This window comes from Loxodonta africana, chromosome 16 (assembly GCF_030014295.1).
Source record: "Loxodonta africana isolate mLoxAfr1 chromosome 16, mLoxAfr1.hap2, whole genome shotgun sequence".
Classification (NCBI taxonomy): Eukaryota; Metazoa; Chordata; class Mammalia; order Proboscidea; family Elephantidae; genus Loxodonta; species Loxodonta africana.
This window is the reverse complement of record NC_087357.1, coordinates 68639815-68663034: the sequence shown is the minus strand read 5'-3', so window position 1 is coordinate 68663034 and position 23220 is coordinate 68639815. Positions and strand designations below refer to the sequence as shown.

Below are 23220 nucleotides of genomic sequence, written 5' to 3'. Positions count from 1 at the left end.
CAGACAGATGGTGGCTACACTTGAGGTGTATCAGCTGGGAATCGAACCCAGGACTCCCACAGGAAAGGCAAGAATTCTACCACTGAACAACCAATGCCCCCAAAAAGGCTCCTTAGGGGGACAATAAAAAAAAAAAAAAAAAAAAGATTGGAAAATACTGGCATAGACAAAGGCAGCCACGATATTCAGCAGGAAGACACCTCTTGAGGATGGAAGAGATTGATAAGTGAGAAGTCCTTTCAGTCCTGCCAGTGAAGGGGACTCCCACCCCCTTACCAGCGTCCCCATCTGACTCACCCCTCTTAAAGGTGTGTGACAGAGGACAAGCAGGTCCTTTCTTGGGAAACATTAGCTCATACCTGCTGTCGCTGGCAAAGTAGAAACCATGGGAAGAGCTGCCCACTGGGGCTCAGGGGCTGCCACACAGGCTCCTGAGGGCCTGAGCTCCCCCAGGACCGGTGGCGAGGGGAAGGAGACCTAGCTCAAGTTGACAGTGAGGGAGAGGACCCACCCTATGGCTTTCTCATTTGCAATCTGGAGCCAACTAGCAGGGGGCATTCCCAGCACCTGGGAGGAGGGGAGGTGCTAAGAAAGGGAACATCAGAGCAGCCAGAAAGAGCCAGCAGGCTTTGGGAAGAGAGGTCCATAGGAGAAGAAGAAGGAAGTAACAGTGAGAATAACACACAACAGCAGCTAATGCAGAGCCCTGACCACGTGCCAGGCATGTGCCACCCACCCAGTGCGCTGCCGGAGAGGTAGTTCGTATCGCTATCACCAGCACAGCAGCTCCACGAGGGCAGGGACTGCATCTGCCCAGGCTCTACCATATCCCCCAGTGCCTGGGACAGTGCTGAGCACACAGGATATGTGCAGTAAATATGTGCAGAGTGAATAAATAAATCCTCATTTTGTGCGTAAAGGAAAAAACCGCAGAGAGGTTAAGTAACTTATCCAAGTCCTCATAGCTAGCAAGTAGCTCAGCAGGATTCAAACTCAGCAGTCAGCCACCAGAGCCCGCCTTCCTAACCCCTGTGTTTGTCTGGGCTCAAAGGTCCCAACCAGGTAAGCTGTGGTCCAGATGGATCCCATGGATGACAAGGGAACGGATGAGAAAAAGGACCTATCCCAACTCAGCCACTTCACATCAGGCCAAGTGCGCTGCTCTCTGTCTGGAAGGCAGCACATCCCCTGACTTGGCTCCAACTACAGTATACCCACAGGAATCCCAAACACAGGGCAACCAAGGAGAAAACCATGTCGGCCTGGCCCAGCCGGCCGGGCTTGGGCAGGGGAGTGGTGGGGGGAATGCGGCTTGACAAGAAGCTCGTCCCTTACCAATCCATCGCAGTTGCTGATGGCGACAGCTGCCCCCGGCATGCCTGTGATACCACCGGTGTAGACACACTCCTGCCACAAAGGCTGCCGGAACAGCTCCTGAAAGTCTTCCTGCCACTCCACCGAAGCTCCCGGCACCACCAGCCGCCGGTTGGGCCGCAGGTACAAGTGTAGTTCCCTCCCAAAAACAGTGACGTTGAAGTACAGGGAGTGGCGTCCCATCCTGCCAGGCTGCAGGTTCTCTCTGTCGGGGTGCAGGGGGCTGCGGGCCACCCGGCGGTGCCTGGAGCGTGACGGTGGTGTGGGTGGCCTACCCACCACTGTGCTTCTCGCAGAGACTGCTGCTGGGTCCGACACCACATGGGAGAGGAACCGTCCCCGAAAATCTGTGCTGCAGGGCACCGTCACCCCATAGTCGTGGAGCTTTCCAGAGAGGCGCAGTTCTGGTGGAGGTAAACAAGGAGTGACTTCAATGCAGTCCGTGCAGAGGTAAGGGGAAGCCTGAAATCCCATGGGGGCAGAAGACTGGATGCGCTGCCTAGTAGGCAACCTTGAGTGTCAACTGCATGCACCCCTTAGCCCAAGTTCACCCATTTTCCATCCATTGCTTTCTGAGCCTCTAGGTCTCTACACTTGGATGAATGGTGTTCAAATATTTTGTGGACATAAATTACCCCCTCTATCCCCAGGGCCTTTTTAAACTTAAACCAAAAAACCAAACCAGTTGTCATCGAGTTGATTCCAACTCAGAGTGACCCCATGTGTTGCAGAGTAGAACTGAGCTCCATTTCAAGGCTATGACCTTTCAGAAGCAGATTGCCAGGCCTTTCTTCCAAGGCACCTCTGTGTGGGTTCAAACCACCAAGATTTTGATTAGTACCCCAGAGCTTAACTATTCGCGCCACTCAGGGACTCCTTTTTTTAAACTTAGCAGAAGAAGGGGAGAAAACCATGCCAAACAGGACTGTCACTCTAGCAACAGTGATCCAACCATGGGACTGCCTCGGAAAGGACTGAAATTCCCCAAAAGCCCCCAGGGCAAAGAGGAAAAGCCAGGTCTGCCCAAACTCCCCCAGTGGGCTGAAGTCACCGGCCCACCTGGGGTAGGGCCCTCCTCACTACACTCTCAAGAATGCAGCTGGCAAAACAAACACACCTAGAAACCCAGGGGACCGTGGGCACGAGTCTAGGAGAAAGGAGGAGCCAGAGAGAGAAGGAGGGAAGACACGGTTCTGTTTTTCCAAGTTTAGAAAGAAAACTTTTTTAAGAAGCACAGGGGCAGCAGAGATTTCTCCATGGCCCAGCTCCAAGCTGGGTAAATATAGATCTTCAAAAATAAAAGGAGACTCGCAGGGTGACCTGCCCATTTGGGCTGAATTAAGTGTGAGGTCATGGCCCCATGCTCCAGGCTGCACGCCAGCCGCCCCGTCCTCACACGGTTCTCCCTGAGTCCGCCAGCCGGATGGGAATGACAGCTCCCTGGCTTCCAGGCCTGGTGATTCATGGATAGGAGTTTGGGAGGAATTTTCATTTCCACACTGCCTCCCTCATCACAGCACTGATAAAACCCAGAAGTGATGTGTTCGGAAAATCACCTATGCCCAAGGTGGTTATGGGTAGGGGGGTTAACTCTCCCCCCCTGTTTTTACCCATTCCAGCAGAAGACCCCCAGGTCTGCTGCAAAAGGAACCTCACTTTGGCGCGTGGACAGAGCTCACAGGCCAGCAGGCACCCTGCCTGGAAATGACAGGAGCTTCCTGCCCATGCCCCGAGCCACCAGGAGGGCCACCCCACCCTGCAAGGTGAGGGTGAAGTGTGCCTGCCGTGTGTGAGGATGTCTGTCCAGAGTGTGAGAAGGCTGGGGTGTGGGAGGGCAGAGGTGTGTAGATGTGTTTCTGTGTTCCCCGAGGTGGGGGTAATCACCTGCCGGCCTGCCTGCGTGTGTGAAAGGGTCAGACACACACACAAGATGGAGAGGGAGAGACAGAGAAGGGTGCAAAGAAGAGAAACTGATAGTGAGAGAGATGTAGAGAGAAAGACCAAGATACACAGCCCCTAAAAAGATACCCAGTGTTCCCTCCTCGGCCGGGCCCGCTTCCCAAGCCCTGTCCTGGGGTCCCCCCCTCCCTCTTGTGCCAGAAAGGGAGAGAAAGCGCGGGACAGCGCCGGTGGCACACGGAGAAGTGACCTCAGCCCTAGCGTGCGCACCGCCTGCCTCCCGCTTAAACGCTCTCCGGCTTGCTCGGGCTCCCTCTGGCAACCCTGCCCCGAGTGCACCCCGGGCCCCGCGCGCCTGCACGCACGCACGCACGCACCTGGGATCCGGCTGCCTGCGGCGGCGCAGAGCCCGCAGTGCAGGGACAGCAGGCAGGACAGCAGCGCGCGGAGCCGAGCCATGGGGCGGCGAGGGGATGCGGGCCGGGTGGGCGCCCAAGCCCCGAGCCCCCGGCTACGGGAGAGGCTGCCGCGCGCGCTGGGCTGCCCCAGAGCCAGCCGGCCTGCCTCCGCCACCACCTCCACCACCGCCTCCTCCGGTCCTTGCCGCCTCCCGCCTGCCAGCTCCGGCCCCCCGCGCGGCACCGCCGCCTGGACCGCTGGCTCCGGGCGCCCGAGGCTGCCGGCGGGAGAGTGCAGTCACTCAGCGCCAGCGTCCCCGGTGCCAACTGTCTGTCGGCCGGTCAGCTCATACCGTGACGCTCCGGGACGCGGCGGTAGCCGGGCGAGGGGACGGCGGGGCGGGCCGGGGGTGGGCACACCGGGATAGGCGGGGCCGGGAGGGGGTCGGAACCAGGGGCGCCGCGGCCCGGGGGCGGGGCTGGGGCGCGGAGCCGCGTGTGGCCTGGCCCAGGATCGGAAGTGCCACGCGGAGCCGGGACTGGGGCTCCCGGCGCGCGGGGCGACGGCCCCCTCAGACGCCTCTGCCAGAGTGACAGTCCGAATCTTCTCTCCTTGGCCCTTGAGCACTGTTTGCTGGGCAGTAGGGCCCACTGTCCCACACTCCGCGCTGTTCCGCAGCCACTGGCAGAAGGTATGGCCAACTACTTTAGTGAAGGGAGACTGTAAGCCTCAGGAAGAGAGGACGCCTGTCTCTGTCTCTCGTGGTGGTCTCCATGTCTCCACTAACCACTGACTTCTGGGATCTATCCATTTTGCAGACTGCAGCTCCCCTGAGTCCCAGGGTACAATGACTAGCCCGCATCCTAGTCAAGAGCAAGATGAATTGAGAGCTCTTGCTTTCCAATCAGTTAGCTCTGACTGAAACCCTAGCTCTGAGCCTGTTTCCTCATCTGTAAAAAGGGTGTTAACTATAGCACATAGTAAACCAAACCAAAGAACCAAACCTGTTGTCCTAGCATTGATTCCACTCATGGTAACCTCATGTGTTACAGAGTAGAACTGTTCTGTAGGGTTTTCTTGGCTGCAATCTTAATGAAAGCAGATTGCCAGGCCTTTCTTCCATGGTGCTGCTAGGTAGATTATAACTGAAAACCTTTAGATTAGCAGTCAGGTGCAAACCGTTTGTGACACCCCGAGACCTATAGCACATAAACAACAACAACAAAAAAAACCCCATGCACATAGGAGGTGCTCAATAAATGATAACTGGGTCACTATGAGTCAGAATCAACTCGATGGCAATGGGTTTGGTTTTGGTCCACTTCCACTCATGGCACCAGAAACACTTGCCACAGCCCAAGGTGGAAAGCGTGAAGAGGCAAGGAGAGGAGACTGGATACTGAATGGGTATAATGCCTCATCCAAACAGTGCTGAGACCGGCTCAGCAGTCAGGGTGACCAGCCCAGGACCACAGAAAGTTGGTGCAACTTGCTTAACTCTGTAAATGTGTTCCTCACAGTCTGCAAGCCAGTGCTGTTTCAAGCAATCAAGAAGTGGGAATTGGAGAAAGGAGTTTTTTTTTTTTTTTTTTAAGAACTGTGGAATAAAGAATCTTTGTGTGAAGGACTTAAAGCAGCCCCCTAATCTTTCTGGTTTTGAGTTCAGTCATTTTGTTGTGAGGCTTTCTTAAAGGGAAGCTGACTTGTGGGTTGAAAAAATCTGACCAGACTTCTCTTGGGAATCCTGGGCCCCTGAGAGAAAGACGGATTCCTGCATGCTTCTCCCCGTGTGAGCTCTTCCAGTCTTACACCCTTACTGAGCTCTAAGAGTGGGTTCTTCATCTCTGTGGACCCAGCACCTGGCTCAGGGCCACCTGAGAGGCGGTGCTGATGAAGAAAAGGATGCAGGAAATGGCACCGAGGCTCTGGAGGTCCAGTGCCTTTATGAAGCAGGTTCAGAGGGCTGAAGTGATATGTCCCAGGCCACACAGGTGTTAGTAGCAGAGCTAGAAACAGAACCCAGGGTAAAGGCTGAGAAGTAGAGAGAGACAACACTGAGGGTCCGGAGACTGTTCTAGAATGAACTTTGCCAAGTACGGGCCATGTGGCCAAGGGCAAGTCATTTACTTCTGTGAGTTTCAGTACCTCACCTGCCAAAGGTGAGGATCAGGGAAGACAGGGACATAAACTCTGAAGTCCTGTGGAGATGCAAAGTTTATAATATCCAGGCAACATCAGAGCACCCAGTTATTCAGAAATGACACCACCAAACTGATTTATATTAAATTCACAAAGAGTAGTTAATTCTCCTCTCTCTGGTCCTTTTTTTAAAAACCAGTTGGCTTCGAGTCAATTAGATTTTGACTCATGACAACCCCCTGTGTGTCAGAGTAGAACTGTGCTCCATAGAGTTTTCAATGGCTGATTTTTTTTTGGAAGCAGAACACCAGGCCTGTCTTCCAAGGTACCTCTGGGTGGATTTGAACCTCTAACCTTTTGGTTAGTAGCCAAGTGTGCTAACCATTTGTACCACCCAGGGACTCCTCTGGCCCTTTAAGATTCCTTAAGGCAAGAGCCAGGCTGTGGGTTTTGTGTGTGAGGGCTGATGGAGCAAGAATGTGAGGGGCGTGTTTGTGTGTGTGTGTGAGAGAGAGTGAGAGAGGGAGATAATGGGAGCTTGGTGGAGAAGGTGTGAGATAAGCAGGCTGGAGCTGTTTGGTTCTAGCCGTCTTCCCCAAACCTGCTAAATGACCTAGGATAAAATGGCTTCCCTTCTCAGGGTCTCAGTTTTCCCAGCTGCAGAGTGGAGACCCTGTGGGGACAGGAGGGAAAAGTCATGGCACGAAGATTGCTTGCTTTTTCCCTGCTACGGGACAATCCTAGGAAAGCTCACCCAGAAAACTTATGGCCTGAGCCCCCCTCTCCTCTCCCACCTCCTACTTCCTGCCTCGGACAGGGCAAGTTTAAAGCGACCCAATACAGCCAAGACCCCATGAGCTGTGGGCTGGGGCTTTCTAGCAAAACCTCTCCCTGGTTGGCTACCCCGACCCCGTTCTGCGGGGCTACAATGCTTGCTTTTGTTGGCAAGTATTGTGTGTCCGAGCCCTTTCCTACTGAGGAAGCCTTTGTTTGGAAGAGGGGACTCAGGAGCACAGCTCAGAATCTGGGGTAGAAGGTGGGGAATGGCTGGGTGGCCCCGTTTCTGGAGATGAACAGGGCCAAAGCAAAGACACCCACAGGTGTCAGCTTGGGACCCTCCTAGGAAAGCAGGTTCTGGGTTTCCCAGTCTCTCGTCTTGGCAGTTCTCACAGGGGAGAATGGGTTAGGCGTTTCTCTTGCAAATGTATCCCCAACACTTCTCCAACTCTTTCAGTTCAAGGTTCTGGGAGGGGGTGGGGGAAGATGTGAGAAGTTTGCAGGGCGTGGAACCAGCAGCCAATGGGAAGCCCAGACACTTAAAAGAGAAAGCCTGAAGGCCAGGTAGGAATGGAAAGAGAAACGTGCTCTAGATTAAGGAGCTGGGGCACAAGTGAGGTCACTGGGCTGCCGGGAAAGAAAGGGCCCAGAAGAAGGCCGAGAGGAGGAGGCATTCCTGGTGGAGAAGATACTTGAAACGAACTTCAAATCGTGTCACCCGCTCTGCTGTAAAACCTGAAGTCTTCCTACTGCTTTGGGGATAAAGATCAGATTCCCAACTTGGTGTACCAGGTTCTGCATGGGGTGGTCCTGCCAACCCTTCTGCCTCCACATCCCCTACACTCGCTGCGCTCCAGCCTAGCTCCTTGGACTCACCATGCTTATCTTGCCACAGGCCCTTGCATAGGCTGTTCTCCCTGCCCTGAGCGTTCTACCCTCCCTCTTCACCCTGCTTATCCTTCAGATATCCTCAGTCACCTCCTGAAGCCTGTTCAGGCCTCCCAGCTACGTTAATTCCCCTGTTGTACAAGCTCTGCCTCCTTCCCAGCCTCCTCACTGTTGAGTTTCACTTGATCCTGTTCCATTCTTGATCAACATCTGCTTCTTCCCGGACTGTGAAATCCACAGGGACCACACTGGGTTGCTTTTTTTTTTTTGCCACTGTATTCCCAGTGCCCTCAATAAATATTAGTTAAATTAATAATCAAATGAGCAGGAGCTGGGGAAGGAGTAGTTCATGGAAATTTTGGGAAGTTACGCATTTTCCATAATAATCATTCCAGGGGAAAATCTGAGACACACACTTTCGAGTCCTGAGTCCACCAACCACATGAAGGTCACCAGGCTGCAGAGTGGGAGTGGGAAAGAAGAGTTGCCTTTTTGTCCCCCCAAGCCTTGAAAACAAAATGAAAATAACAACAATGACAACAAAGAGCATTATAGCTATAGGGTTACTATGAGTCGGAATCAACTCCACGGCAACGGGTTTTGTTTGGTTTTTGTTGGCCAGGCATTTACATATTTATTTCAATTACCACAACAGCTTTGCGAGGTCAGTGTCATTATCCCCACTTACAGATGAGGTAACCCAGGTTAGGCGACACCAGCTAGTAAACGTCAGAGCCATAGACAAACCAGAGTCTTATTCCAACCCACAAGCTTCCAGGCAGATTGTGACGCCTGGGAGAGATTTCCCAGGCCCACCCCACCCTGGAGCTTTGGAAAGCAGTGGGGGAGGAGGGGGTGCGAAAGCTCTAAGTGGAGCAGGGAAGGGGCTGGCTGAAATCACAAAGGGGTGCAGGCTGGGGGAGGGGCGGATAACTTCCAGGCTCATCCACCCTTACAGATCACCTAGTTCATTTTTCTTTTTCTTTTTTTAAATCGTGGTGGAAATATACTCACCAAAACATCTTCAGCGCAGCTTCCACATTTACAATTCAGTGACTTGGATTGATTACATTTTCCTTGTGGTGCCACCGTTATCACTATCCTTTTCCAGAATATTCCCCCCCTCCATTAACACAAACTCAATGCCTCCCAAACGGACACTCCCCCTCTCCTCCTCCCTCCCACCTCTGGTAACCATTAACAACCTTTGGTTTCTATATACTTATTTCATATCAACAAGATAGATCGTACAGTATTTGGTCTTTCGCAACTATTTCACTCAGCATAACGTTTTCTGAGTTTACCCACGGTGTGGCATGCATCAGGACTTCATTTCTCTTTACAGCTCCAGATATTCCATGGTATGATTGTATCACATTTTTTTTTTTAAGTTTCCCTAGTGTTTTTTTTTTTAATAACTTTTATTAAGCTTCAAGTGAACGTTTACAAATCCAATCAGTCTGTCACATATAAGTTTACATACATCTCACTCCCTACTCCCAATTGCTCTCCCCCTCTTGAGTCAGCCCTTTCAGTCTCTCCTTTCTTGACAATTTTGCCGGCTTTCCTCTCTCTCTATCCTCCCATCCCCTCTCCAGACAAGAGTTGCCAACACAATCTCAAGTGTCCACCTGATATAATTAGCTCACTCTTCATCAGCGTCACTCTCCCACCCACTGACCAGTCCCTTACATGTCTGATGAGTTGTTTTCGGGGCTGGTTCCTGTCCTGTGCCAACAGAAGGTCTGGGGAGCATGGCTGCCAGGATTCCTCTAGTCTCAGTCAGACCATTAAGTTTGGTCTTTTTATGAGAATTTGGGGTCTGCATCCCACTGATCTCCTGCTCCCTCAGGGGTCCTCTGCTGTGCTCCCTGTCAGGGCAGTCATCGATTGTGACCGGGCACCAACTAGTTCTTCTGGTCTCAGGATGATGTAGGTCTCTGGTTCATGTGGCCCTTTCTGTCTCTTGGGCTCTTAGTTGTCGTGTGGCCTTGGTGTTTGTCATTTTCCTTTGCTCCAGGTGGGTTGAGACCAATTGATGCATCTTAGATGGCTGCTTGTTAGCATTTAAGACCCCAGACGCCACATTTCAAAGTGGGATGCAGAATGATTTCATAATAGAATTATTTTGCCAATTGACTTATCCCTTTGTCTATTGATGTACCTGCCGGTTGTTTTCACCTTTTGGCTATTGCCTTATTTTTTTTAAACTTTGTTGTTGTTTTGAAAAATAATACATACAGAAAAAGTGTCCTTTCGCTCATTTTACAGAGCGGCAAACTGAAGCCCAGAGAGTAGAGATAACTTCCCCAAGGTCACACTGAGGTTGTTCTGGGGCAGGATTACACCGCAGGTCTTCTGACACCCACCCAGTGATCTGAAAACATCCAGGCTCTTGGTTCCTCTCACCCAAGACTGTGAAGCCCTTTGACTATTCCTCTTCAGTTCACATATCAGCCCAGAAGGAAGAGGAGGAAGAGTGTGGATCTCTTCCTCCAGCCTCCTGAGGGCCACAGCTCTCCTAAGAAGTTCAAGGCCAACCTGTAATGAGTTGCCATGGATTTGATTCTAACGTGACGACTCCATGTATGTCAGAGTAGAACTGTGCTCCACAGGGTTTTCAATGGTTGATTTTTTTGGAAGTACATCACTAGGCCTTTCTTCCAAGGCACCTCTGGGTGGGCTACAACCTCCAACCTTTAGGTTAGCAGCCAAACGTGTTAACCATTTACACCACCCAGGGACTCCACTTCAAGGGCACTGGCTTCTCACCTTGGGGTGTCCCCACCACCTCCAGTGCCATTGATCTCACTTGAAAATTTGTAAGGCATGCAAATCCTCAGGCCCTACCCCAGCCTATGGAATCAGAAACTCAGGGGGGTGGGGCCCAGCAGTCTGTGTTTTTAAAACCCTCCAGGGCATTCTGATGCTCGCTTAAATTTAAGAATCTCCATTCTAAGCAAAGCTTTGAAAACTGGGGCCAAATTATGTCAGGGAACAGGCTCACTAACTGAGGCTCTGTAGTCTGCCCCTCGTTAAAGGCTGTGGCCCTCACCTCCTATCTCCGGTCTCCAAAGCCTGAGCTGGAGCTGGACCTGAACTCCAGGGGCCTGGGCAGAGCTCCAGGGGCTTCCAGATGAACCAGAGACCAGGCCTCAGGGCCTCTCTTCACATCACCCCTTTCCTTTCTCTTCCCAGGGCCCCCTCCGCACAGCTTTTGGCAAGCGTCTCATGGCTGTATCTAGGAAACTCAGAGGGTTAAGTTAACCACAGTGATTTGTCATCCATTATAGAACAGCCGATACCCCTGAGACGGGCTGAACCATGAGATCAGCTAGAAACAATGCTGTTTGTGCCCTGTGTGTAGACGTTGTGTGGTTGTGGTTGCTGCATGTTGAGGGGCACAGGGAGAGGAGGGCTCCTTGTTCTTGTAATAAGGGCTGCCAGAAAGGCCAGCTGTCCTTCTGGGAGCTCTCGGTCATTTCCTCTCCCAAAACTGTAGGTCTATGATTGCAACATCAACATCCTCATAACCAAAGTCCAGTGCGGCCCCTGGCATTGAGGTTCAAGAGAGAAAAGGCACAAAGCAGATACTCTCCCCTCCATTTCCTGGGGCCCCTTGGGTGCGATAAAAGGACTCAGATTTGGCAAGGGCCTATGTCTCACAAGTTTTTTCCAACTCTGTTACCCCTTTAGATGCCATGGCTGGTATCCTGCAGCAAAGAGTGACTTGGTCTCCATGCTGTTCCCTTTGTAGATTAGTTAGGATGCTTTTGCTAAAATGTAACAACAAATTAAATATGGCTTAATTTATTATATCACATAACAAGAAATCCTGAAGCAGACATGTTCTGGAACTAGTTTGGCAGCCCAACAGAATCATCAAGCCCCCAGTTCCTCCTTTTTTCTACTCGGCCATGCTTGGTAGTTAGTCTTGTCCTTTGGCTTGTCTTCTCTTAGTCACAAGATGGCTGCATTAGCTCCAGGCATCACATGTTTACCCAATGTGACTAGGTTCTGCCTTGTTCTCCCCTCTTTTTAAAGATATTATTATGAAAATTTCAAACATACACAAGAGAGAATAGCATGAGGATCTCCCATTTACCCATCAGGCAGCTTCAATAATTATCATCACAAGGCCAGTCTTACTTCATCTTTATCCCCCTCCCCTCTATACCCTGGATTATTTAAAAGCAAATCCCAGGCATCATCTCCCATTTCTTATCAATAGCTAACAGATAAGAACTCTCTCTTTTTCAAAAAAACAAAAACAATAAAACAAAAGCCATAATGCCTTTGTCATATCTAACAAAAGTAACAATAAACTCCTTAAAACCATCTCATGCCCAATCATTGTTCAGATTTTCCCAACTGTTGGAAAAACGTGCTTTGTTTTGTGTTTTTTGTTGTGGTAAAGATATAGGTAACAAAACCCTTGCCATTTCAACCATCGTCACAGGCACTGTTCAGTGACATTAAATACGTTCATCGTGCTGTTCATTCATCACCATTCCTGAATTTTTCCATCACCCTTAACAGAAGCTCGGTCCCCCTAGGCTTTGCACCTTCCTTTTCCCCTCCCTCCCACCCAACCTTGGTAACCATTAATAAGCTTTGGTCTGTATATACTTGCTTGTTCTAGATATTTCATATAAGTGGGATCATACAACATTTGTCCTTTTGTGACTGACTTATTTCACTCCCCATAATGTTTTCAGTTTCCACCTATATTGTAGCATGTATCAATCAGGCCTTCATTTTTGTTTTGTTGTTAAGACTTGGTTTGTTCAAATAGGGATCCAAAGTCCATACATTGCATTTGGTCATGTATCTCAGAGCCACTGTGGGTGGGCAAACTACACCTGGGGCCAAAGCCAGTCCGCTGCCTATTTTTGTCAATAAACTTCTTGGGAACCCAGCCAGATCCATTTGTTTACTTATTGTCAGTGGCTCATTTCCTGCTACAAAGGCAGAGCTGAGTAGTTGTCAGAGACAGTATGGGCTGCAAAGCCTAAAATGTTTACTATGTGACCCTTTACAGGAAAAGTTTACTGGCTGTGATCTAAACAGTTTCCCCTTCCCTTTTTTTTTCTGGTTGAAGAAACCTGGACATTTGTCCTGTAGAATTTCATGTATTGTTCTGCCCCTTTTGACGAGCAAGGTAAAGGCCTTCCAGAAACCTTTGTAGCAGACTTTTTCTTCAAGTGTGAGTGCCCAGACTTACCCTCATTTATTTCCTTAGCCAGTCCCTGAGAGGGCTGAGTCCCCTCCTCAGGAGCACATGGTTGCTCGTTAGATGAACAAAATCAGGTTTTTATCAGAAAGGAGGAAGGGTAGTGAATGGGTTTTAAGCAGGAGACAAGGATGATTCCAACCTTCCAGAATGGACCAACTCAGCAAAATGGCAGAGCTGGTCAAGTCTCCTTCAGCTAGCGCTAACCGTTCAGGGCTCCTCCCTCAACTGCCAGGACACAGATTCTCCTGCTCTATCTTCCAATGTTTGCTCAACGTTTAACAAGCACTTGGTGGGCACACCCTCTCCCAGCTCTGTGCTGGACGCCAGGGTATAGGGATGACCATGGTAGACTGGTCCTCGGGTTCTGAACTCACTGTCTAGTGACCAGAGGTAATGGAAGAGAGGCTTCTTTCATCCCCCATTTTTAAAGATTTTATTATGAAGATTTTTTAAACATACACAAAAGACGACAGAATTGCATGAAGATCTCACATTTACCCATCATCCAACCTCAATAATTATCATCACATGGCCAGTCATATTTCAACTTTAGCCCCTTCCTCTGAACCCTGGATTATTTGAAAGCGAACCCCAGAAGTCTTCTCTCATTCAGTATCTATAGCTAATAGATGAGAACTTTCTCTTCTTTAAAAACAAAACAACATCATCCACAATGCTGGGTGCCAAGGAGCAGGGCGTTCCAGAGTGGGGGATGACATGCTGGGATGCGGGTGGTCACAGGCACTGTGGGGGCACAGAGAAGGGGCACCGAGAAGGGGCACCAAACTCATCCTGAGCAGTCAGAGAAGGTTTCCTGGAGGAAGCACCATCTCAGCAGAGACCTGAAGGATGCGCAGGTGTTAGCGAGGGCAAGTGGATGGGGAGAAGGTCTAAGGCAGAGACAAACCCTTGGCTGATGGAAGAAATTAAATTAAGGCCAGTATGGCTGAAGAAAAGAGCCTGAGGGGCTCATGGGGAAAAGGGGGCAGGGATCCAGCTGCAGAGAGCCTGAAAGGCCATATTTAGGGCCTTTATCCAAGAAGGTTCCTGGGAGACACTGGGGGTGTTCTTAGAAGGGAACAGGAGCAGAAGCGTGCTATAGAAAGGTGTTAAGATGTAAAACCTGTTCTCGAATTCCTCACCCACACTGAGGCATTCCAGTAAACCGTGTTTGTGAACTGGGGTCTTTAGAGCCAAACAGGGTGAGAGCTTCAAGTTATAGCGGAATACGTGCTTGTAATATTATTCTCTGTATTTTTTAAAATATATAATATGTTCAATATATATATAAAAGAGCCTTGGTTAAGTGCTTGGCTGCTAACCAAAAGGTTGGCGATTCAAACCCACCCAGCCTCTCCATGAGAGAAAGACCTGGCAATCTGCTCCCGTAAAGATTACAGCCAAGAAAACCCTATGGGGAAGTTCTACTCTGTAACACATGGGGTTGCCATGAGTCGGAATTGGCTCCATGGCAGTGGGTTTGGTTTTTTTTTAATATTATGTATATGTATATTTCAAACCCATTGTTGTCGAGTCGATTCCAACTCATGGCTACCCTGTAGGACAGAGTAAAACTGCTCCACAGGGTTCCCAAGGAGCAACTGGTAGATTTGAACTGCTGACATTTTGGTTAGCAGCCGAGCTCTTAACCAGTGTGCCATCAGTGAGTTAAGAGCTCAGGTTGCTAACCAGAAAGTCAGCAGTTCAAATCTACCAGCCACTCCTTGGAAACCCTGTGAGGCAGTTCTGCTCTGTCCTGTAGGGTCGCTATGAGTCCGAATCAACTTGATAGCAACAGGTTTAATGGGTTACGTATATGTATATACATACGTGTGTCTGTGCACATGTGTATTTTTTAAACTTGGTGGGGTAGTGATCCAATGGTCGAATTGAGCCCCTGCAATCACACCACAAACCAAAAAACCCAAATTCATTGCCGTTGAGTTGACTCCAACTCACAGTGACCCTAAAGGACAGAGTTGAACTGCCCCACAGGGTTTCCAAGGAGCAGCTGGTGGATTTGAACTGCTGACCTTTCAGTTAGCAGCTGAGCTCTTAACCACTGCGTCACCAGGGCTCCAAGCACACCACAGAGGTGAAGATTTTTCCCTTTACTCATGGCTAACTTTGCTCCAGTATGTCACCCTCTGCCACATCCTCTCTGAATCTCAGTTTTCTAGATCTGCTAAATGAGAACAGTACTACCTATCTCCTGCCAGAAATGATACATACAACCAGCCAAATGTCCAGAAGCTCTTTAAGAACCAGGGGCAGAAGAGGGAGAGTACTACTGGCATTTCTGCTTCCTTCTTAGTTCCATAAAACGGAAAGGTCCTGAGTGACTGAGGAGGCCTCTCACTGCTCCCGCTCAAAGGGCAGACCCGGGCAGAGGTGAATCTTGTTGTTAGCAGCTGTTGACTCATGGTGATCGCATGTGCTCCATAGGGTTTCCTGGGCTGTAGTCTTTACAAAAGCAGATCTCCAGGCCTTTCTTCCGTAGAGACTCTGGGTGGGTTCAAACCACCAACCTTTAGGTTAGCAGGCAATTGAAAACCACTTGGGCCACCCAAGATCCTAGAGGTAAATCTACATTGGCTTATTTCCAGAGGAACTCCCCGTTTCACACTGCAGGCACCACCGTTACCTGAGTTCTGCCTACAGAATGCTTGCCTTCCAATGTGCCCAGAGCTTTTACAGGCTCTCATATGAATCGTCACAAGTGGAAAGCTGTGGCCTGTGTGCCCCTCACTCAGCCATGGAAAAAGCAGCATGCATTCAGCAAGCATTCAGCAAGCAGGTAGCTTGTGCCTGGCCCACAGGAAAGCCCTGCACAACAGACAGAGCCCAGAACAGTGGGCACCTCCGGATCTGCTCTCCATTGTCAAGCTTTGAACTTACACCTGCTTGTGATTCATCAAGTGGTGAAGATGGCATTTTACAGAATGTCTAGTGTTTGTCCAGCTAGAGAAAACCTCCAGCCAGGGGGGTAGGAGACCAGAGTCCTGGTCAAAACCCTGTGGTCAGCTGGCTGGGCTGCTCTAGGCAGCCACTTCCACCCTCTGCCCCCAGCCCTATCTGCAGCTGGAGTGGGTCGTTGAGATCATCTCTGTGGAGCGGCTGACCGCCCGTGATTCAGCCACTGCCCTCCACAGGCTGTCTTCTCAGCCTGGGATGCCTCCTCTCCACCTGGCAAGGTCTGACTCTCCTTTAAATCCTTTTTCAGTGGTCATCTGCTCCATAAAACACATCCAGACACAGGGCCACCACACCCTCCCACCAGCAAACCACTCAACCACTCCTTCTTCCACTCCACGCTTGTAGCTTGTCTACTGTGAGACCCCCTGCACTGAAATATCCATTGGCTCAATAGCTGTGCGTGAGAAGTCTTTTTCCCTTGCCTTCCTATGGCCTGGAACACAGTAGATGCTCAAAAAATGCTTGATGAATCAATGAATGAATGCATGCATGCATGAATTAATTATTTATGGTTTCTTAACCCCATGTAAGAAGCCCTGGTGGTGCAATGGTTAAGCACTTGGCTGCTAACTGAAAGGTCAGTGGTTCAAACCCACCAGCCACACTCCTCGGGAGAAAAGACCAGGCAATCTGTTCCCGTAAAAATTACAGCCAAGGAAATCCAATAGAACAGTTCTACTCTGTCCTATAGGGCCGCCATGAGTCGGAATCAACTCAATAGCACACCACCACCACAGCAAAGCCTACGTAGTGTTAAGAGATTCCTACTAAGGTTTGGGCAGTCCCTGGGTGGCAAATGGTTATGTACTCAACTGCTAGCCGAAAGGTTGGTGTTCAAACCCACTCAGAGGCTCCTTGGAAGAAATATGCCTGTTTCCAAAAGGTCACGGCCTTGAAAACCCTATGGAGCACAGTTCTACTCTGCAACACATGGGGTCGCCATGAGTTAGAATTGTTTCAGTGGCAACTGGTTTACTAAGATCTGGAGAAAGACGTACCACCTCTTTTTGAAGCATTTCTCATGAATTCCTCCAGGGTAGGAATCACTTACCTTTTGTCTCACAAGAGCTCAGCACACAGAGGTGTTCAATAAATGCATATTGCATTGAATGGCACTGAGGTGCACCGACCTCCAAGGCCTCTGCACTGGGTGAACAGCTCTCTCCAGGGGACCGAAAGATTTCTCTGAGCAGGGTGACCGCATTCCCAGGAGGAGCGTGTGGATTAGGGATGAGAGTAGAATCAAAATATCCACACTTGAACTACTGTGGGGACCGCAGGCCAGGCCCATGGTGGCAGAGTGGTGCTACCAAAGAAAACCCCATCTGCTTTCATAACATGCCCAAGACGACCATCACCACCATGCTTTATGGACCTGGGGGCATTCCCAGGCTTAAAAACAAATCCCCAAGGAGAGAACCTCTTGTATTAACACGTCAATAGTAATAATAATATGTTCATGGAGCAAAGTGTGAGCAGTACAGGCTGTAGTTAGGAAGCACAGACCTTCAGCCAGGAGCACTGGATGTACCAAGTGCAAACCCAATCAGGATAGCTTCTTTCCTTAGGACCCAATGTCAGGTTAAAAGTGATTTCACTACCTTTACTCAGGTAGCCCCTGTCATAAAGATTTAAAACAAAAAAACCCATTGCCAGAGTAGATTTCGACTCATGGCCATCCCACATGTTACAGAGCAAAACCGCTCCGTAGGGTTTTCTTGGCTACAAGCTTCATGGATGCAAAATTGCCAGGACTTTCTTCTACTGTACTGCTGTGTGGGTTTCAAACTGCCAACCTTTAGGTTAGGGGTCAAGTGCAAATCATTTGCACCACCTAGGGAATTTCATAAAGATTACAGCCAAGACAACCCCATGGAGCGGTTCTACCTATGGGGTTGCCATGAGTCAGAATCTAGTCAACGGCAGTGGGTTCGGTTTGGGTATAGCACCCTACCCCTTTCATCCTGATTATTACCAGGAAACAGCCAAGAGGACATAGCCCCTCGCTGGGGGCAGCCTCGCTCTGACCAGACTGCCTTACTAAGGCACACAGACCAGGAGGAGCTGGGACAGGTAGAGTGAGACCGGTAATCCCTTTTGGAATGGCTTTGGTGATGAAAGACATGCCATTCGTCATTGTCAAACTGCAAATAGCCCAGAAAGCCAAACACAAGACACAGATTCCTTTCTAGGGCCGCAAAGGTGAGTTTATCAGTAATATCAAGAAATGCCAACAGTGGGTGGTTGGTCATCAGTCCGCTAGGAGGGGCAGCGCCTGTGCTTTGGTACCCAGAAGCCTGCAGCTCTGCATCCACCCAGAGCTTTCGGTCAGCTTTGGGGACTCCTGACCCTTTCTCCTCCTCCTGCCTGCAGGAGAGGGAACAACAGCCAAGGTACCATTCTGGCAACTTGTTTCAATCCCACCTCCAGCCTCACAGCCTCGCTCACAGGGAGGATGGTGTGGGATCCTTACTCCCAGCCCTCACCACCATTTGGGTGAGAGCCTTTGTTATCAGATCTTTGGGGGTCTTCTCATACCCCACTCCACAGCCTGCATAGGGCCCTGTCCTTTCCAGAAAGCCAACTCTCCAATCCTATCCTCATCACCAAAACTGCCAAGGCCTATGGAGGGTCTGAGGTCTTACACAGGTACTGGCAGGAGACACTGAACTCCTATGTCAGAGACCAAGGCCTTTATTGCTCACAGCCCAGCAGGCAGCATGAGCTTCGTGCTCACGTGGGTGCCCTTGCCCCCCAAGTCCCACGGGGTGATTCAGAGGCAGGCCCAGGTGGATGCTGTGCCCACAGCGGGTTTGTGTCACAGTTGAGCATCCTGGAGTTTGCCCCAGGGGACAGCAAACAAGCCTGCCCCTGCCCTGGAGGGAGGTAAGAGTCTATCTTCCAAGGCTGTTTGCTATGTCAAAATTCTTCAAGAGGTAGTCCCAAACAAAAGTTGAGACAGCTCCTACAGAGATACACAGGAATGCCTTCCAACAGATACTCCCTATAAGCCCGTGGCCTGACACGTCACCTGTCTCCATAAGCTAAGGGGAAGAAATGAGTCACATTCTTTTCTTCCTTCCACCGTGCCCTGCACTGGACTGGGGCACCTGGCAGCAGGGTCAGGGACAATCCAGGTGAGTGCTGGTGGGGAAGCCAGGTACCTAAAGAGAGGCGGCAAGGAAGTTTCCTTCCAAAAGGGTATCAAACTGATAAAAGGATGCCGCCCGGGCAAACTGAGATGTTTGGTCATGCAGCTTGACCAAGAACCCCTTGCCCCAGAATGGAGCCTGTTCCCTTCCTGAAAGCCCCAAAGTACCGTGAGCTGAGCCATTCCTGGCTCCAGCTGTGCACTCCACAGCTCCACACAGGGGACCTGCCCGGGGGTACTCCTGACGGCAGATAGAAGTGCTAGAAAGGGGACTGGAGCAGTGTATGGAAAGGGTGAGAAACTACAGATACCTGATCTCCTTATGTTGCCTTTCCGGACTCAGCTCCATGGGAGATGGCGTTGCCTCTCTCTGAGGATCCATGGCCACCTGCGTGCTCCTCCAGGGCAGCCTCCTCTTGCAGTTGCTGGCCAACAGCTGCACGGCCAACAGCTCCTAGTGCCACCCTGTTCAAAGGTCTGTACCCCTCATATGGCTGGCTGGGAAGGACATGGATGTGACCAGCCTCTGTGGCTCAGGCTTCTTCCCAGGGGGCACATATAAGTTCCAGTGGCCAGATGGCTCCTGCACCCTCTGTGAAAACACCCTGCAGCAGGGCACTCTCCAGCGCCTGGCCCGGCACTCACCAACTGGCATGTCCAAAGCTCCAGCTGCCACCATTACATGGCCAATGCCAAGTTCGGCTCTCCAGAGGAAGTGGTCCAGGAGGTGGCTGGCAGCATATGCAATGACTGGCGGGTTGGGCTGAAAGTAGCCCTAATGTCGGGAGTCAGCACGTCAGTGACCATGGCCGGCTCACACTCCAAGGCAGCTGACTTCATGGCCCAGAAGATGCTCTGGGTCCAGTACAGCTTCAGCACAAGCTTGGTGGAGTGTTGCTCGTACAGGTGAGCAGGCACAGGGGAGCTTGCCGGGCTGGGGGAAAGGTCAAGGTGAGCGTAATGTTGGTAAGGAGGAAGGAGTAGCATCTTTCTATCTGCGACGAGAGACAATACAGACATAAACATGTGGACAAGCGGAGGCCTTAGGTGGCTAGAACAAAAGTCCCTTAAAATGCCACCTGGAAACCTCACCTGGGTCAAGGCTAATTGAGCAGTGCTAGTTTACTAAGAGTTGTTCCTGGGTGGTGCTAATAGTTAACACACTCGGCTGCTAACCAAAAGGTTGGAGGTTCGAGTCCACCCAGGGGCATCTTGCAAGAAAGACCTGGGAATCTACTTCTGAAAAATCAGCCGTTGAAAACTCTATGGAGCCTAGTTCTGCTCTAACCCACATGGGGTCACCATGAGTCAGAATCAAGCAGACAGTAACTAAGAGGAAGGTCAGTGCTCTCGGTGATGTGGATGGAAAATTCGGATGGGAGAATGCTTAATACATTATTCAAATGATTTTTCTGTACTTTCCAAATTTTCAAAATTGGCAACTATTGCTTTGATAATCAGGAAAAAACAAACAAAATCAAGGCTACGAGTCCATCAAGATCCATCTTAAAATGTTTCCTCTTCCATGGAGCCTTGACCGACCCTCCTGCTGATACCAGACACCCAGCCCTGGGCAGTGCGCCGCTTCTGCTTTTGCAGCGTTTGTCTCGCTAAAGGTGACAGGGGCATTTGCTCATCTCCTTCCTTTAGTCCATTGGAAAGTACTTTCAGGGTCTTTCATATATATTTTTATCAACTTGAACAGAACTGGTACTCAATCAGTTTGTGTAAATGAATTAATGGATGTCTCTATTTTTTTTTTCTCTGCTTTCTCCCTTTGCAGCTTTTGCCTAGTGCACACTCCTCCTCTCTGCCCTGATTTCACGGAGGCCCTCAGGACTCTGCCCCCTGACTTGAACGCCTCCACAGAGCCCGTCTACCTCAGGCTCATCTCTAAGTACGGCACCCACTTCATCCAGGCTGTGAAGCTGGAGTGCCAGGTCTCACTCATCACTTTCCTGCGCACCTGCAAGCTGGCCCTTGAAGGGCTCACTCATGGACAACCGGGTGAGTGACTGCCTCCAGGCCGCGGTCAGCATAGGTGGCAAAGCCGGCTCTTCAGCAGAAGCCAAGGCCTGTGAGGAAAAGCAGCAGTAGCACAAGGTGGTAGGCTCCTTCTACCAGGCCTGCAGGGAGCGCTATTCCAAAGTGGTTGGGGGCCACCACACCTCCATTCGTGACCTACTGTTAGGGAAACAGGCTGGGCCCGAGTAGTTCTCCCCCTGGGTGGCCTCACTGCAGACCCCACCCAGCCTGGTGGACTACAGCCTGGAGCCTCTGCGCATACTCCTGGGCCCCCTCCCCGCAACCCGTAGCAGGAGGTCCTGAGGCAGGCTGTGAACAGGGCGTGGTGGAAGAATTGCAGCCAGCCCTGCCCCTCCCCTCCCCGGGGCAGCAGAAGAACCCCGATGACCCATGCCAGTACGTATGCCATGGCCCGGTGGTCACCACCCAGGACTGCTGTCCTCGGCAGAGGGGTCTGGCCCAGGTAGCTGGACATAACCATCATCCAAGTGTGGAATCTTTGGAGAGACAGTGTCGCTGTCACATACACCCATGTGAGGTCTTCTTTGGTGACCAGCAGCTGAGGACAGGCACCGTATGGAACAATGACAACCCCAGGTGGATGACACCCTTGGGCTTTGGGGAGGTGGTCCTGGCCACGAGGGGACCCCTAAGGGTGCAGGTCTGGAACTCGGACTATGGCTGGGATGATGACCTCCTCAGATCTTGTGACTGGAAGGTTACTGCCCAGAAGTCAGAGATCAAAGACACCTGTTATTTAAATGAAGGGTCTCTGGAGTTCACATACAAGGTGACTTGGGCCCCTTACCTGAGAGGTCCTAGGTGCGTGCAGTACAGCCCTCGGGGAGTCACAGGGGAGCGCCTGGAGAACCACAGCAGTGCCCTGTGGTGAGGGCTGGCGGCTCATCCCACCCACCCAAGGCCTGGCCCGCTAGCTTCTTCAAGAGCAGCTGGGTCACCAGGAAGCTGGAAAGCAAGGTGCGTAGCTGCTCCCAGGGCCTGTGTCCCAGGAAAGAGAGAAAAAAGATGGCGTCATTTACCCGGGGGCTGGTGCAGGGGCAGATCAAGGGCTAGTGGGGGGAGGTAGGGATGGGAACAGGACCTCATCCACTTTTCATCCCACCAGCTGCTTTCTGGACATGAATGCATGCAACGTAATGCATTCACAAATTTTTATAAAATTCTTAACTGGACTCTGACGGTGGGTGATAAGATCTGAGAGGCTGGTTCCTGGGGCTGCCGCGCTCTGAGAATGAGGATGGCCCATTGCAAAGTGTGAGCATTCTGGAATGTGGGCTTTGGGCTGCTGCTGGTCCTGCCTGCCCTCTCAAAGCCCCTTGCTGCTGGGCAGCCAATAGGCTTCAGTGATACTCGCTTTGCTTAAATTCAAAATCTCCTCGGACCACTTATTGGCCTTCTTTCCTTCTTCCAGTGTTGGAATGAGATGTTCCTACCTCCTTATCGCTCTCTCCACCTCCTCCATCTCCTCCTAGTCCTAATAACCCTCTCCAAGTGCGTGTATTTATGGAAAAATAACACTCTGAAATTGGCAGAAGCTGGTTTGGGGTTGCAAGAAACAAAAACATGACTGTCTTGAGTCCATTTCTCTTGATGGAAACTCTTTCCAAGGAAAATGAAAGATTCATACAAGTCTTTCTGTAATATGGACCGTTCTACTGATGTCCTCCTTCTGAAGTGCCTTAGACTCATGGAATCCTTTGTCCTTCTCCAACTCTAAGGGATCACTCTTCCCGCCATGAACCGATTTGCTTTCATCCAAGCCCTTATCAAATTGACCAGAGGAACTCAGGCTTTATCCAAGCTTTCCCCATCCAGGTAAATTCTGCCAGCCCCTGAGGAAAGGTGGCAAGTTCCACACGTTGCTGGTCCCTGCTCAGCCCACCTTTTATTCCCACTCTGCCTCTGGCCTGGTAGAAGGTGGACTTAGACCACAGCAAAGAAGGCTTCACTGGATTTGATGCACACGGAGTCTCCTGACTCAACACCTCCAAGGAGACTCAAGACTCACCAGCCCCTGACTCAGCACCCTCTCACACCTGCTGCCTGGTGCATTACCAGCCCTGGTGGGAGAGGAGATAACCACACTCCCCCAGCCCTCAGCTGGAGGCCAGGCCCTGAAGCCTTGTCTCGGGGGGCCTAATCTCAGGAAAAATCCCTCCATCACTCATTTCCCACTCAGACCAGCTTCCATTCAAGATCGTTCCTGTCCCCAGAGGCCCCTCGGGGTCTGGCCTATTCCTCTGCTTCTCCAATGCCCATTTTTAATGTTCTTTTTCTATAACAAAAGTTCAGTCTTTGCTCCAAAGATAAATTCTGTCTTCTGACTCTACCCCAA

The 23220-nt window shown here is 50.8% G+C and overlaps 1 protein-coding gene and 1 pseudogene across 4 annotated transcripts in view; one reads left to right on the top strand and one right to left on the bottom strand.

Annotated features, from left to right (window-relative positions):
* Window positions 1–3792, bottom strand: part of ADAMTS14 (ADAM metallopeptidase with thrombospondin type 1 motif 14) — a 104695-nt gene extending 100903 nt beyond the window's left edge. For 2 of the 4 annotated variants that reach the window (XM_003409048.4, XM_023547041.2), the window contains exons 1-2: window positions 3651–3779; window positions 1336–1778 (exon numbers count right to left, since the gene is read on the bottom strand). In XM_003409048.4, coding sequence (XP_003409096.1) covers window positions 1336–1778; window positions 3651–3732 — 525 coding nt within the window. In that variant the 5' untranslated portion in view covers window positions 3733–3779. Of the gene's footprint in view, window positions 1–1335; window positions 1779–3650 lie in introns of all 4 variants that reach the window. The other 2 variants (XM_064269668.1, XM_023547042.2) reach the window with 2 other exon arrangements.
* A 14616-nt stretch (window positions 3793–18408) lies between these two features.
* LOC100672229 (perforin-1-like) lies at window positions 18409–21756 on the top strand (annotated as a pseudogene).
* Window positions 21757–23220: the final 1464 nt, after the last annotated feature.